This window comes from Ambystoma mexicanum, chromosome 3q, assembly GCF_040938575.1.
Source record: "Ambystoma mexicanum isolate Mex_15411 chromosome 3q, UKY_AmexF1_1, whole genome shotgun sequence".
Lineage (NCBI taxonomy): Eukaryota > Metazoa > Chordata > Amphibia > Caudata > Ambystomatidae > Ambystoma > Ambystoma mexicanum.
In genome coordinates, this window is record NC_090926.1 from 812302634 (window position 1) to 812319004 (window position 16371).

At 45.5% G+C, this 16371-nt stretch overlaps 1 protein-coding gene across 5 annotated transcripts in view; it reads right to left on the reverse strand.

The window, feature by feature from the left end:
• Positions 1 to 16371, reverse strand: part of MBTD1 (mbt domain containing 1) — a 1870500-nt gene that overhangs the window by 1691885 nt on the left and 162244 nt on the right. For all 5 annotated transcript variants that reach the window (XM_069654918.1, XM_069654914.1, XM_069654913.1 and 2 more), the window contains 2 exons: positions 10110 to 10311; positions 9030 to 9163 (listed from right to left, as the gene is read on the reverse strand). In XM_069654918.1, the coding sequence (XP_069511019.1) occupies positions 9030 to 9163; positions 10110 to 10311 (336 nt within the window). The remainder of the gene's footprint in view (positions 1 to 9029; positions 9164 to 10109; positions 10312 to 16371) is intronic.

The following is a 16371-nucleotide window of genomic DNA, read 5'->3' on the forward strand; positions in this document are numbered from 1 at the left end:
AGTCGAGGGGACAATGAGACTCCTTTACCCAACGGCATCCAGATGGTAATGGGAGGCTGGCAGATGGTGACGTACCTTCACCTCTGTGAGGTGAAGGTACCAAGACACTGAGATGCCCATGTAGCATACAGAGTAGAAGAGAGACCCCAGGAAGAACCGGCCATGCATCCCGGGAACATGCAAGGTAATGGGAGAAGCGCAGGGGACTGGTAGTGGATGGAACGTACAGAAGACAAAAACCATGTATGGCTATAACAAGCAGGACTATACCCCCTCATGTCAGTACTTAGCAAGTGAAGAAGCCAAGGGGACAAAGAGAAGGTGAAAGAAACAAGGATCATGAACCCACACCAAGAGAGCGACACGAGGCATCTTCCTCATGGCAGTACTTGGCCGGGAACTGAACCAAGTGGGCCAAATCAAAGAAGAGAAACCCAAGTCTGGGACCAAAACCAAGAGAGTGATGCGAGTCATCTTGATCATGCCAGTGAACCAAGTGGGCCAAATTAAAGAAGGGAGGCCAGGGTGGCATACCCGCCTAACACTCAGAGTTGGGCATTATGGGTGTGAAACCTAGTGAAGAGAAGACCAGGGGAAATTAGTCATTCTCTCCCCCTCCGTTTGTAAGAGACAGTTTTAGGAGTACCAGAAGAAGGGAGTAATTCTCCTTGTAACTAGGACAAAGAGGAAGATCCAATAGGCCGGGGGAGCGGAGCCATCGCCCCAGGATATGTGAGACGGAACGTCAGGAGAAGGGAGGCATTCTTCTGGGACTAGAACAGTACTGCTTTATTCTTTACTTTATAGTGCAAGGGACAGAAGTAAGGTTTTCTTGACACAGGACGGCGGGCACTTTTCACTTTAACAGACATTCCTGACAGACACTTTAGATCTTCAGGAAAGATGAGCTTTCTCTTAATTTATTCTTTAATAAAAGCATTTAGCCCCATACAGACCGCGTTTGAGTCAGAGTCCTTCTTCTGCACCCTTACAAAATCTACAGGGCTCTTCTGCATGCTGGAAACCCGCCGAGCTGACCTTCACCAGAAGAGGAGCCACAAGTACAAACACGGTTCCTCCTGATCCCACACGAGTAAATGCAAATAGTGCATTGGTCAAGTAATCTGCAAGGGTCTCTTTCACTGTGGGACCAGACCTGGGTGGTTCAACCAACTGTACAAGATCTCCAGTTAAACCAAAAGACAACTGCTGTGATCAACTTGGAATCAGACTAGAAACATGGTGAGACAAGTCTCCATCGATTAACTGTCTCCTGGGACAGTGTCTACTTTTTAAAAACTTTTGTATTGAACATTTTCCAGACAAAAGTTGCATATCACAAAAAATACACCAACAATATCCTCAATAAAACCACAATTAGAACCCACCCCCCACCACCCACACCAACCCACACCTGCTTAGAAACAACCGAATCCAACAAATTAATGGAGTCTCGAATTGGAAACAGTCAAGGACCAGACACTTAACAACGGCTGACATATCGGGATCAAACTGAAAGAGAAAATGGACAGTGCCTACTTTTGAGGGTTCAGTGGCCCGAGATCCATTACATCTCTTAAATAGCCCATCCCCCATGACCTTAGTGCTATCCAAGGCTGGCCCTGGGAGGTGGTGTCAGTCAGTACTTCTGGGGGTCATCGTCTTGGACCCAAGGGTAGGTAGCTGCTTTACAGAACTCTACAATGGGCCTTTAGTCACTTATTCGACTACTACTTTAGCTCTGCAGCAAATACCTTCTTTCTCCTGGACTTCCTAGCTGGATGGCCTCTCATAGACTCTCAGGAACCTTTGTGGGACACCCAAAGAATTCCAGAGACCATGGATAAGCTTCAAGACTAGGTATATTGTGCTTGAGTGCCTTATAATTTTACATTCTAAGGTCTGATTTGTCCAACATCTGTCGCACTATTTTTGTTTCTACTAAAGTTATGTGTAACCCATTGCCAGTTACCCAACTGTGAGCTATACATATGCACTACGTTAAACATAGCTTTTATCAACCGTTACGAATCAAGGGTATTCGTCCCTTCTGCACAAGAGGGAGCCTCCTGCTTAGAGGCTAGGGAGGTTAGCCCGCTCTGCATGACTCTCCAAGGGGTCTGGGCAAGTGGGACCTCACTGGAAGAGACCCCATTAGGGGACAAGCACTCCTGTTCCTGTGAGGAACCGCTATAGTAGAATATGTGGGACTATCAGATATGAACATTATAAAATCCAGAGCCTTGGCTGAAGACAAAACCGAAATATCCCATTATGCCCAAGGAGGAGGCTCAGTCTCTTGAAGGAGAGATGTTCATTTAACCGAGGCGAGTATGCTGGAAAGAGGTTGCTGAGGAGAGACGAAGTACAGACACAGAGAAGACCTTAAGCAGGGGAAACCCTGTGACGATTTGACACATGGAGGAGGTGGAGTCGAGGGGAGCCACAGAGACAGCAACTTTGAAGAGTGCCGAGCATCAGAGGGAAACACTGGCAGCCCAGAGTTTCCAAGCAGCATGCACCAGATGAGAAGGAATCCTAATCCCAGTGATGGCTTGACCACGACGTGGTGGGTCGTGTGCCGGTCGGACAGCCCGAAAACACCCAGTGGGGCAGTCAACAAGATGCCCTACGACTCGCATCCACACCAGGCCACAACAAGAGTGAGGACCCAGTGCAGGGCACGACAACAAAAGCACAAGATCTGAGAGCATTCCCCTGCAGATCGAGGTAACGGGTAGAATGGGAATACTGCGAGGCCGCCGGGGCATAGTTATGGAGCAGGAGAAACTTGTCCCAGTGAAATCGAAGAGATACTAAAAATAAAGCCATTTAAGTGGAACTGTGTTAATATGATCAAGAGAATAACTAATAAGCCTGAAAGAGAAGGTATTAAGAACTGGGCACAAACACCCTGGGAAGAGGGGAGAGTACCCCATGCTTTAAGAAATAAAGAGTAGAGAAAAACAGTAGTCTATAAATATGAATGGGAAGTGAAATCAAGCGAACCGAGTAAGAGGAGAAGAGTCAGAAAGGCATATAAACCTGGATCAAAGTATAATAATGAATGATACAAAGGACTGTGAAACAAGTACATTGTAAAGAGTTACAAGATCTTGTCCAGAAGGTGGCAAGAGACTATTTGAAGATCTCTTACTGAAGGGAACTTTGGCTTAAGAAGAGACATTGACATAAGAGATAACCAGACGAGGGAAGATATTCTCCTAGATTAATTTAAGTTAATTAAAATAGTGGTAGGGTCAGTAACAACTAGTTTTGAACTGTGGAGATATTAATTTGGGACTTCCCGACGACTGACGAGCACCTTTAAATTTATATAGGCGGGTATACCCCTCGAGCAACAGATGAGGATAGGCCAAGTTTTTATTTTAAAAAACACCAGTTATAATGTCCTTTAAGTGTCCGCCTCCTTCTGACCCGCCACACAACCCACAACATGCATTAAAGTTAAAAACCATTAAACTGGTTTTGTCCTTATTAGGATCATCGGTGTAGTATAGCCTTTACAGCCTTTTGGTTGGACAATCGGGGTATTATGACAAATCAACTTCCGGGGCACCACTGGTCCAGGGATGAATATCTGTTTCTAAATCAGCCCCACACCTCTTGTACACCAGAAGGGATCCGAACAGATTGGAAACACAAGCAAATTATAAACCTTGTGTCCAATTTTGGTAACGTGAACGGAAGGCTCATCTCCAAAAGGCTGGTTAGTTGAAACAGCAAAAATGCAATTGCCCACTGATAAAAAGGGACTGTCCCGTCAAGGTTGCATGAAAATATCAACTTGATTATTACAACAGACAGTTCTAGCCAGCTTGTAAAGGAACAGAGGATAAGGAAAATATATGCACTCTGTATACTGACAAGAGGGTAGGCGGTATGGTAAATAATGGCAACAATTCAAGGTTACTTTGCTTCAGAACAACAGGAGCAAAAGGTCTTAAAATGTCTCTAGTGTCTTTCGGAGAAGGACCAGAACCATAATGTACTTTGTGCTGTAGGTGTTCTTGGTGCTCAACAGGGTAGAGTCAGCTTCAGGGCTCTTGGCAGGCTTTAATGACAGAGTTCAAGACGGGAGCCAGCTGCGACTATCAGGCGGCAATGCGGTTTTGCCGATCAAAGCTGGACAAATGGCTGCAGGATGGCCTACACGGCAGCTCAGGATCGTGAATCGTCATCTCAGTGCTGGTTGGGCGGTTCTGAAGCACTGGTCGAGACGTCCCTGGTGTCTTTAAGCAACTGCAGCGTAACTACAGTCAGCATTGCAATCGGTTGCAGCTTGAGGAACTCGACTGGCCGGAAAAGGACCTTTAAAGCAGACATTGGTAGATGCTGGTCGAGGCGCTTCTCCCAGCTTCTTCACTGGGATCATGTTGTCCTTTATGGCAGGTGGCCCAAAGCTGAGGAGTGTGTTGCAAGCAGCTGCCTTTGTCCTTGGTTTCAGGTTCAGAGACCTTCTGGCAATTCCCACCCAAGAATCTTGCTTCAGAGCATAGCAGTGCACGCTTTGTGTTGTCTGGATACAGGTCCTGGAGCGGATAGAGGGTCCTCCGGATTGGGTATCTCCCTCTGTTCCCTGGGAGATACTCAGGGGAGATACGTAGGGGGGGTGCCCAGGTTCTAGGTGCACATTTAACTTCAGACATTAATTAGAGCATGAGCCTGGGTGCTGGCATCGTAGCAAGTCGGACAGTGCTCCACAACCATGGCTGTTGTAGCCGGTGCTGCCCATTTGGGTTGCCCTGTGGTGAGATGGAGGTCCTGCAGATGTGCCACAATGGGGACTCGGGGGTGCCTTGATGTGATGTGTGGGTGGTGTGTGCCGGTGCTTGTGGTTGCGGGATATGGCTGGTGTGGTCGAGTAATGCCAGCCATTAGTGAGGCCCTAACTGATGGGAAAGCTTGGAGGGCAGTGTGGTATATACCAGATGTGTCAAATTAGAGCTTGGCCAGCTATTGCTGGGGCAAGTCAGGAGTGTACCTATCGCCTTCCTCGATTTGGGTGGATTGTTAGGATGGAGTTCTGTGAAGAAAAAGGAAAGGTCCTTAGATATACAGTGCTGGGACGGATTAATTATGCGGCCGTCTGTGGAGGTGCTTGATTAACCTTATTGGATTGAGTTCATATTGTACAGTTCCTTCCTTGTTTATTGTAGATGGGCCTCAGGTGGCTACATATATTTGTTCGTCTAACTTGTGGCAAAGCCCTTAGAGTTCCTCTGGGCGATGCAGTGGGTCCTGTGGGGAAGAGAAACCTCTACGTGAGGCCATTATAACGGACAACGTACTTTGTCTAGAGGCTGTGCAGGCTGGTTTGTGGGAATACAGACAACCAGTCCGGACTTTGGATCGGAAAAAACGGAGCGAGCGTATGTTAATTATTAGCGAATTCAGGATAATTCTTTCACGACTGTGCTTCCGGGTGTCCTACAGTGTTTTGCGGCTGAGTGTCGCCATCTTGGCTTCAGGCTACTAATCTAGTCAAGTGGTAAGCTTCATCACGTTTGGTGGACATCCAGTTGCGCTGCAATGTGACCTACCGTCATGCCAGAAGCTTGTTGGTCATCATGGTGACAAGCCCTACAGAATTTACTTTGATGTCCCCCGCACCCATCTTTCCAAAGTGACTGGGGTTGGCCAAAGTTGACCCGTGAGGAATGTGTGTCCTGGGTTAGAGACCTATGGCCTATTTAGTTGCCTATGTAGTTGGGAAGTGCGGTGGATCCGACAGTGAGGAATTGCTGGGTCAGGTAGGGTGGCGGAGATACATTTTCTGTGGATTGGTAAAGGTGGTTTGACTCCAGTGTGGGCCACAGGGTTTGTTTTACTTCTTAGTATGTGGGTGCCATAATATACACCAGTACTCATAATATGCTCCCATGTTCATGCATTCCTATTTCAATTCAAGCGACGGTTGCCATTTGCATGTGGCAGTGCCTAACCTGCATCTTAGGGCTGCATCCTCCCATGTTTAGGTTTAGTTGACTGTGTATATACAGTAGGAAGTACCCCATGGTAATTCATTAAAAGACCTGCATGTCATCTTCCTTGTTTATGTTAATGTACTTTGTAGTTTGTAGTTTGCAGATTATTCAGGTTTATTCCTTTCCAAGGAAGAATTCTCGATTCCCAAGTCTGACGTCTTGTCGAATGCGTTTTATTCCCATTAATCTGATTCCTTACTTAAGTTTCATTTAGTGTTTAGTTGGCCAGTGTTCTTGGAGGGGATGTTTCTTTACTGTTCTGTCATTCTCATTCAGATTCAGGTGCTCTCATTCTTATTCACATTTCTTGAATGGTTGAGCCAACATACAGTTTGTTACAGACACAAGTGAGTATGTAAACTACGTACTTCGTTCTGCAATTGATCCAATCCTCTATTATCCGTTTTTGCTCCTCTTTGGTTACATATGTTTTCACATTGTTAAGAGCGTGCTTACACATTGTGCATGTCGTGCATTTGTAAAAGCCCTTCAGTTTTAGTCATGTTATTACATCGGATTGTACTTGTGTGATGGTTTCCTTCATAAAACTAGGAGTGAGTTTAGTCTGGAGTGTGGGTGCTTTGGTGTATACAAAGTCTGGCCAATCTATTTTGTAGTCATTCAGGTCCTCCTCTAGTTGTAGACTGTGCCAGTGTTTTTTGAAGATTGTTTGTATCTCTTGTTTGTTTCTAGCGTAACTGGTAATCAAAAGGGTTGTTTTGTCAGGTTGTGCGTTTCTCTCTTGTGGGGTTAGTAGGGTGTCCCTTTTCAGCTTGTCTAACTGTTTTCTGGCATTCCCTATATATACCCGAGAGTAGACTCTCAGTGAATCTGTGCTCTACAGTCAGTGCCTCCTACCGATCGTGTGTGTCCAAATTGCACTTTCTTCTCGCTCTGATGAAATCCACTTTGGGTATGCTGGTAAGTACTAATTTTTTTTATGACAGCTTGGTGGGTGTAATGTAGCATTGACCTCAGAGTGTTTCCTAAAGGTGCTTGTCACAATTTTCTCCTCTATAATTTCAATCCTGAGGTCTAAGAATGTGATCTGTTTTGTTACTTTTTTTGTAATGTCAATTCTATACCGAAACTGTTTTCATTGAGATACTGATTGAAACCAAGTAGTTCGTCCTCAGTGCCCTTCCAGATCATGAAGATATCAATGTATCTGATCCAAGTGCGGGTTTTGTTCAGAAAGCCTGGGTGAGTGCACACATGTTGTGCTTCAAACACCCATAAAGAGGTCTGCAAGGGATGGTGCATGACTCGCTCCCATTGCCATTCCTTTCCTTTGTCTATACATGTCAGTGTTAAAAAGGAAGATTCTGCCTTCCAGTGTGAAGGCTAAATACTCCTATAACATGTCCATTTGCATGGCGAAAGATGCCGATTTGTCTCTGAAGTGAAAATCAAATCAATTGTGGTCAGTGCCAGACTCTGTTCGGTAGAGCTATAGAGTGCTTTCACGTCCATGGTACATAGTAGGTAATGTTTCTCGCATTCAATTTTACTCAGGATGTCTAGTACCTGCATCGTGTCCCTGATGTTTGATGGGATTTTGTACACCTCTGATCTTAAGACTATGTATATCGACATGGTCTCCGTTCGGCAGCCTTTCCCGCCAACTATGGGACAGACCTCTGGTAGTGTATCATACTGTGTGTACTTTCGCTAAGAAGTAAACGGTTGGTATTTTGGGGTGTTCTAAGCTTAGGAATTCCTTTTCAGAGTCTGATTAATGTTGTCCTGTGCCATTTGGCAATTAGTGCTTGGGATGGTCAGATGCTTTTCTTAACACAGTTGGGGTTAATTTTTTCATAGCAATCAGGGAGTGTCAGCTGTATTTGCACCATTAGGATGTAATCGGACTTCTTTAAGACTAGTATGTAAACTCCCTTGTCAGCCAAGCTCTCTGTGGTTCCCGATTAAAGCGGCAGGTCTCCCTTGAAGCTGCGGCGAGACCAGACTCTCAGACTCCTGCAAACCACATTCTCGTACCTTATGAATGGTGTCCCCCTGTGGGGTGGACAACTGTAAACATGAAGTCCCAGACAGGACAGTTCACTGCCATCGATACTTACGGCGGGACCTAGCTTCAGGTTGACAGTTGCATATGAAAGTTTATTGGGGTTTCCCCGTCTCCTTTGTTAGTCTCTGCAGCCAGGCCCTATGTGGGACTGTTTGAAGTACACTCTATCCATAGGATAAACGCTGCCACCAGCTGCAGAGCCCAACAAAAGAGAAGGGCCAGTCAATAGAGCCATTGCTAGTTAACCAGGCTGGCCAAGGCAGGGGGAAGGTTTGCACCCCCCTTTCTGGAAATGCATTGTGTACTCCTGCTGTCATATCCCAACTAAATATGACAGGGCGGACTAGGCCTGTAAACTGAGTCCACCCAGAGTACACAGGTTTATGCATTTGCCATGCTGTGAGCATAGGCAAATGAGTGTGGATTAGCCCCACACATTTTCCTGAGGTTGGTCTACCATCATTCCATTTAATTTTTAAAACAGGCGAGCACACACCCACTGTGCGGATGGTCAAATTCCTCAAAGGTATGTTTAACAAACACCAGCAAAGTTATGGTGGGTTTAAAAATGCTTGAGAAAAAAACTTAAATGTGAAAGTTGATGAAGCAGCACTGCAAGACCAAGAGCAGGTCCTGCCTGTTTGCTCTGCTATACCACCTCGATACAGTTGGACTACACCCAAGTGTCAATTAACCTGTTCACTAACTAGGGTGGTCTCACAGAACCCTCTCAAGGGGCTAATTCTGAAGAGTCATCTTAACACTAATGTGCTGGCTATGCCCATAAGTTTAGGTAATCACCACCAACATCAGAATGAGACATTCAACTATTGCCAGTTAGCCTACATAAAATAAACAAGTTATTGAATTGATCTATTTGAGAAATAAGATTATGAAGCCTTCAAGTCAAATTATTCCAGCTGATTCTTATTTCACAACTTTTTTATGGTTCATATGAAATAAAATGTGGTTAATGGAAAACTGAACATTACCTGTAGCCTTGCCAGAATGCTTGCTTTCTTAGAGTTTGAGGAATAGCTCCTTGAACAGGAAACACTGCAGAAACGTTTTGTTTTTGAGTAAAATGCATCTCTTACTCCCACCATACCACACATTTCGCATGTTGCTATCAACAATAAAATGACAAAGAAAACACAAAGAATATGAATGCAAAGTTAAAACACGAAATGGTTTTCATTCCAACCCTAACAAAAAACCTAACAAAGTTTTCATCAGCAGTTGACACTCTACAAGTACCTCCAAAAAGCATGCACATCATTTACTCCAGAAACAGCAAGAAGTGCTTATTTTATGTTTTCAGAATAGAGTAATAAATAGCATAAATTTCTACTCTGACATAATCAACCTTGCTTCATATATTAAACAAAATTGTTCTATTAACATCCCAAATATAAAGGGTATGCTGGACAACTAAATGAAATCTATCAAAACCATAAATTGTATTAATTTGAACCAAGATATTTTCCTAAACATTGACTAATAATTAGTCCTCATAACATTCGGAGTTCAACAATTTCCCCATTATCACCAATGATTTCCAAAACCCATCAATTCCCCCCAGCAGAGCCTTTGGAAACGCTCATCAAAAGGCAGATTAACTGTTCGAACTGTGTCAGAGTGCCGAAATTGCTGGGAGCTGTATAGTTCCTGCTTGTGCTTGTTGCCTATAGGAACCTGGTTAGTGCAACCATTACCAAACGTCAGGACACATCCATACGACATTCAAAGTATCAAATTATGTACAAAGTGAAATATTTACATTTTAAGTGGAAGTTAGATTCGCAGAACGCTGTGTACTAGCTCCTGGTTCCCCCCTGGTAGCTCCTGGTCATGGTTAATGCTATATACCCAGGAGCTGCTTTTAGCGCATGCTTTTCAAATCTTAATTTCGATCCCTTTGTGACCGTTTAATTCTCAAATCATAGGGCAGTCATTTCCAGCCATTCCTAGAGCACGTACTTAATATAACATTTTTGTGGAAAGAGGCCATCTTAATCCTGGAAAGGGCTGTATTAATTTATGAAAAAACCGAAAACTATGAGCAAACTGACCCATGCCAGATTTCCCATCTGGATACGTGTAGACCTGCCCATTGTTTTTGATAATTGGGAGGCTAGCTGGTAAGGGAGCGACTTCTTCCTCACTCTCATCAGAGCTCGAACTGCTGCTTGTATCCTCACTGCAGCTATCGTAACCGTCAAACATTCCAAAAGAATCGTGTCTCTTCCTTTCTGACCTTGAATGACGTTCCGTCTATCAGGAAACAGAAAATAGAATTCAAAGTAAGTGGCCAGGCATTCCTAGTATTTTAGCAAACAAATGGAACATAAAAAAAATCAAACATCCACACTATGAACTTTCATATCCCCATCACATAACTCCATTAATCAAACGTTCACACAAAGCGGACAACCAGATAAATTTGAAATGTATCCCAAGGACATTTGAAAAATGGGCCATTCAAGATTAAAAAAAAAAAAAAAAAATAGTTACTTGCAAGGACTACAACTTGGAAACATGGGTAGTAGAATTACATTAGTAGACAGCAGCTTTCAGTTTATACCAATGTTCTAAATAAGGGTATTTTTAGTGGGAGCGAAAAATATCCCCTAGTGTCAGGTCCCTCCTTTAATCCACAGCTACACCTCTTGGTACCAAGAACCTTGAAAATGGTGTGCCACAATTTTAACTTCGGCATTAGGTGCAAAGTAATCTTTGTCCACTATATGCTTTTAAATGTTTTATAAATGTGCTAATCCTGCTTTCTTAACTTCAGTACGAGTTTATGGGTTAATTTGGCTTGGGGACCCCAAAGTGGCACTTGGAAGCGATTTGTGCCAAACTAACTATGCTCTTTTAAGCTACAAGCAGGACCAAAATAACAGGCTTGCAGCAATTCCAAACCATGAATAATAGAAACAAAACCACAGCTCCCCTGTACCCTTTATACATAATTATGTCAGAGGTCACCAAATTGTTCGCAGTGACTAAAAGTTAGCATGCACAAAGAAATCAAAGAATGCAACATCAGTGATACTAAAATAGATACTATGAGATCTATTTATTTTACTTATTTATTATTCTTATTTATTATTCTTATTTATTATTCTTATTTATTATTCTTATTTATTATTCTTATTTATTATTCTGTTCTCCCCTTTTCCGCATTTTCCGCATTTTCCACCACTCCCCCTCCATGCACTCCCCTCACCCCCCTTTTCCCTTTCCCATGCACGTTCTCAATGTCACTGGGCCTAGTAAGATTGTTGTTTTTGTTCTCCACTGTTCCCCTCCCTTTGCCTGGTCGCGCTCTGAAACACTTGTGTACGAGCATGATATAAATTAAATATAATTTCATTTGACTGAAAACATAAGATGCTGGTGTGTAGTAAATGGCACAGGGCCAGCCGTGAGTCAGTTGCTGCACAGTGGCTCCCAAACCCCTGCGCTCCTGTTAGATTAAGCCCTCTTCTCCAGGTGAAAGATTAAGCTGGGCGAGATCGAAGGTTCAACCAGAACTGTACTGCACCCTGTAGGAGGCAAGATTATTTTCTCAAAGAATAGACCACCATAAGCAGACAATGACCGGGTGAAATAGAAAGATCCATCACGTAAGCTACAGGCCTCAAGAGACAGTCCATTTAAATATCAGATTGACATGCTGACAATGTCAAATTATCTGCTCCTTCATAAATGTTTTGTCTAACACTCAGATAGGACTCCGAGTGTTGTACCTTTCTCTGAAAGTGCAATCGCAGCACAGCTCAGGTATCATTCGGGGAGTGGTGCCTGGATAGATGGTGCCTTCGAGGTCGAGTAGTGGTGACAAGCAGGTGTGATAAGGTCATGGGGTGTTCCTAACTGGTGCTGCAAACTGGACACTGGGGCTAGGCTGTACTAAGTCTCATAGTGACCGGCACAGTGCAGGCCGGGGCTTTCGTTTAGGTTCCTCAAGCACTCCCACTGCAAACACAATCACACTTGTAGAGAGCAGTGTAGGTTGGATTTACCTAGATGTGGTTATTATCTGCCAGTTGTGAATGGGATGGGATGGGCAATCACAAATTAACCACACATGATGCTGTATATTACTAATTTTCTACTATGCATTCAGGATATATCTGGTGGCACACTAGCTAATCTCAAATGTAATCTTCCACTCTACAGGTATCAGTCAGATTAATTGTTAATTTATTTATACCGCGCCGGACATGTGTGAAACCCGAAGGCGTCTCACCTGCTAGTCCTCTGGGATCTGTCATCCAGGGGGCCAGGACACGGCCATAGCTATTGGATTCAGTTCCTGGGAGTGGACCAGTGCAGAAGGATCACCTAGGTGAGGGGTCTTCGGGGAGTGGGAGACGCCGATGGCGAGACAGGGTATCCCCATCCCTGCAACACCTTTACCCCCATCCTACCCGGTAGGATATATAGGAACTCTAACCCCCTCACAAACACTGACATGGAGAGAGAAAACAGACTCCCACCCAAGCAGTGTACCCAGCATGTCCCACTACTATGGTCAGGCAAGGGCAGGCAGTTACTGGTAACAATTCACACCCGACTTCCATTAAGCTTCCCCGCACAGATAAAAGGCGTGAGGCAAAGCACAGGAAGGAACAGAGTTTGAGATGCTAGCTGAACAAGGGAAGGAAGATGGCAAACCAAGAAAGATGCTCAATGAGGGAGATACCCTTAACCGTTACTTTCCAGAATCCTTCAGAATAAAAAGCGTAAGGCCAGGGAAGCAGATTGAATAATCCTGCATTGTGGGTCAGAGATACACGGGCCGTCCTGCACAGCTGACCCAGTATGCGAGGAGCCGCAGCTGCTGTGGTACCATCCATGGCTCCAAGATCAAAGCAGCGCCAAAGAGATTAACACAGCCGATGAGTTGGGGAGACTGATGTAAGACTGGTCGGTGTTGAAGTCAAGGTTGCAAGTGACAACAACGTATAAGGAGCACAAGCACGACGATTGGTAACGCGTGTGATGAAAGACGCTGAGGAAAGCTCAATTACTGATGGATGTTTGAACTTAACAAAAAAAGATACAATGCCAGTGATAGTGTTCCGGCACCACGAGCATGCTCAATCGAAGGTCATGGAGGTATTCAGCCAAGAAGTGACATCTAAGAATAAGAAATGGAGTGAATCAAAGTGGTAGTGTAACGGTTTAAGCGAAACCCGTCGCACAATAGAAAGTCTTTGGTTTTTGATACAAAGTGGAAAGCTTGGAAAGTGAGCATAAGTGGTCTGAGCCTGAACGAGGGAGATCTGTGGTTCGAACCCGAACGAGGGAGACCAATTAGGAACCTGTAAATGTGAAAATCCTGATAAGAAATGAACTTTGGTGTTTTGTTTGTTACGTCAGGCCCTCTGCAATAAGAGGCCGTCATTGAGGGAGAGACTTTGGCAGAAGGCCCCGATACCTATGCTTTGAAATGTTTCCTCGTGGTTGAGAACCCAGTGAGTACGCAAAGCTCAACTGTGCCACCTTGTCCCGTGATGAAAACGTGGGGAAGAGGAGCCAACTGCTCAACTATCTGGACCGATCATTTCTTGAACTTTTCTTTTTGCCTACATTGTTGTCCCACACCATGTGTATTTAGAAGTAAAGATTGGCAATAGGTTTATTAGTATAGGCCCTTTTATTTTGACAGACACTCCACTAGGATTGCGTTATTTGATGGTCCTAGCTTGCTCCCATACTTAGATTCAACACCCTTCAACTGTGATCACTTGAGTCTGTCTTCACTGTTTGATACCATGCCTTCCTTACAGAATCCACAGGCATTAGGGCGCAAACTCAGAAGACGACCAAAGAAGGCATGGGACATACATATACCATACAAGACTCAACACTATCCAACTCCACTTGAGGGTTTGGGCTTTCACTTGAAAACCAGGGTTTTCAATGATGCACGGAAAGTGTTCACATTTTTGTCCAGGCAGAGGGAACTCAGGAGGGAATTACATACCTGTGCGGCCCGCATATGGAAGGCCCTCCCGAAACCTCTGGCCCTTGACCCTGAAAACGTCAATTATTTCCTGATTAGCAGAATGGAGTACGTGCATGGATGAGTGGAAAGAAATGCAGGTATTCAGGTATTTTGGGGCTTTTCTGTAGAGACATTTATGGACCAAGGTGGCTGTTAAGTGAATGTGGGTATCAATAGGGAGCCAATGTAGCGAGGCCCATCTTGAAATGCCCTTGATACAGACATATTATTGGAGCATTTGCAATGGATGCAAGTATTTTCTTTGTGGCCTCGTTGAATAAGGCGTTACAATAGTCTAGTCGAGAAAGAATGATCGCTCGACCAATAGCAGTGCAATTGGTCTCAGATGAATGACTTGATGTTCTTCAAGGGTCTCAGATAATAATTAGTTTTTTTTGACAGGTAACTGGTTTGCCTCTCAGTACCAAGAGAGGCATTGAAAAAGACCCCCTGTCTCTTTACCTGTTCAGCTGCTACAATAAGGCAGTCCTTAATGCCGAAGTTAGAGTATTCATTCTCCAGTTTTGTTCTTGCCCCTGGGTTACCGAAAAGTAGTAATTGTGTTTTTTTTTCCATTGAGACAGAGCCAGTTTTCCGTCATCCACTGTTCGATGGCCCCATAGATTGCATTCAGGGGGCGTGGCCTGCACGCATGGAGTGAAGTCAGCAACCCGCCGTGCTCCTGCCCATGATCCTACAACGGCCGATATAACGGCGTCTGAACTAAAAGATCCGAGACACAAATCAACGTGCTCGCAGGAGAACCCTTTTGCCGCACTTGACCGTGTTGCTGGAAAAAATCGGCACCAGCAACGCAGTGAACGGAGCATCGGAAAAGGCACCCCGGTGGCACCCAAGATGGCGGCTTCCAACACGGAGGCTGACGGAGTGCCGCGACAGTGAGACGGACTAGAGTGCCGGCGAGCTTGCTGGATGAGGCTGATGTCTCGGGCCCATCTGCGAGCAGCCGAAACGAAGCACGACTAACACCGGCACGAGCGTTGTGGCCTCGGTGCATTCACGGCGTACTGAACGCGAGAGGAGATCCCAGTTGGCGGATGAGCACAGGAGGTAACGGGGAATCCCAGCGGTGCACTGAAGCAGGGACGGAGCGGACCGTTCGGTGCCCGCTCCTGCCGGCACCCGTTCAGAGGATCGCCGAATCGTCTGGTCGGGAGACCGCGAGTGCTATCAACGGATAACTCCTCGCAACACGGTCCCATCGGTTGGAGGCGGAAGGTGAACCCGATTGCTGGAAACAACTGAGGCACGCTGGGAATAGTCCCATACACGCACCTGGTTATCTTAACCGGTAGAAGGAACCACAAAGCACCCACAATACGGAGGATCCACAGAAGGTAATTCTATGCCTGAAATTTGGCGGGCTAAGTAATACGCCAGGCGAGCCTCTGGACTAGGCGGCTGGGACCGGACGCACCACCACCATCCGGGAACCCACAACAGTCTGTTGCACTGCTCCCTACTAACCCAAATACCACCCCACAGTGCCACAGATCTTACCGGGGCAAAAGACACCGCTAACCAGACGGGACCGCCGGAGGCATCTAACGGTTGGAGAGAATTGAATACTCACACGTGTGCCCAAAAGGTAGAGCTCCCACCCCGCCTGCCGGAGGCACAAAACGCGAAGACTGGAGGCCAAACACAGCCCATAAAGCCCGGCGGGTCAGATACTGGATCCGCACTGGACCTGTAACCATATTCCGCCTGAATAAGGGCCACCCGAAACAAACCTTTGGTCACAGGCTAAAGCTCATATCGTAGAAGACAAGTCTGGATACCCCAAACCGGGCCATGTCACCTCCAAAGAACAGATCAAAAACTGCAACGATGGACGCCTTCACAACGACTTTGCAAAGGCAGCAACCAACGCAGGAGATCAATCCCCTGACTGAGACACCCACTCTGGTGGCGGACCCCCGAGACACTCAAATCCTGCAGGCTATTGCGGCCCTACGAACTTCCATGGAAGATAAGATAGGAGAAATCAGGTCAGACATTCAACTAATGAGGCAAGACGCCCGCAACCTGACGGAAAGGGTGACCAAAACTGAAGCCTCCCTACAAGAAACCAGTGAGGACACATGTGAACTGAAGGCAAAAGTCCAAGAACTGGAATCAATAGTGGCTAGACTGGAATCTCGCTCCGAGGACGCGGAGGGACGTGCCCGCCGCAACAATGTTCGAATTCTTGGGATTCCGGAAGACACGGAGGGCCTGAACCCCACTGAGTTCATCGAATCGCTGCTACTTCAGGAAATTGGAGCAGGCAATCTCACCCAGGGATTCTC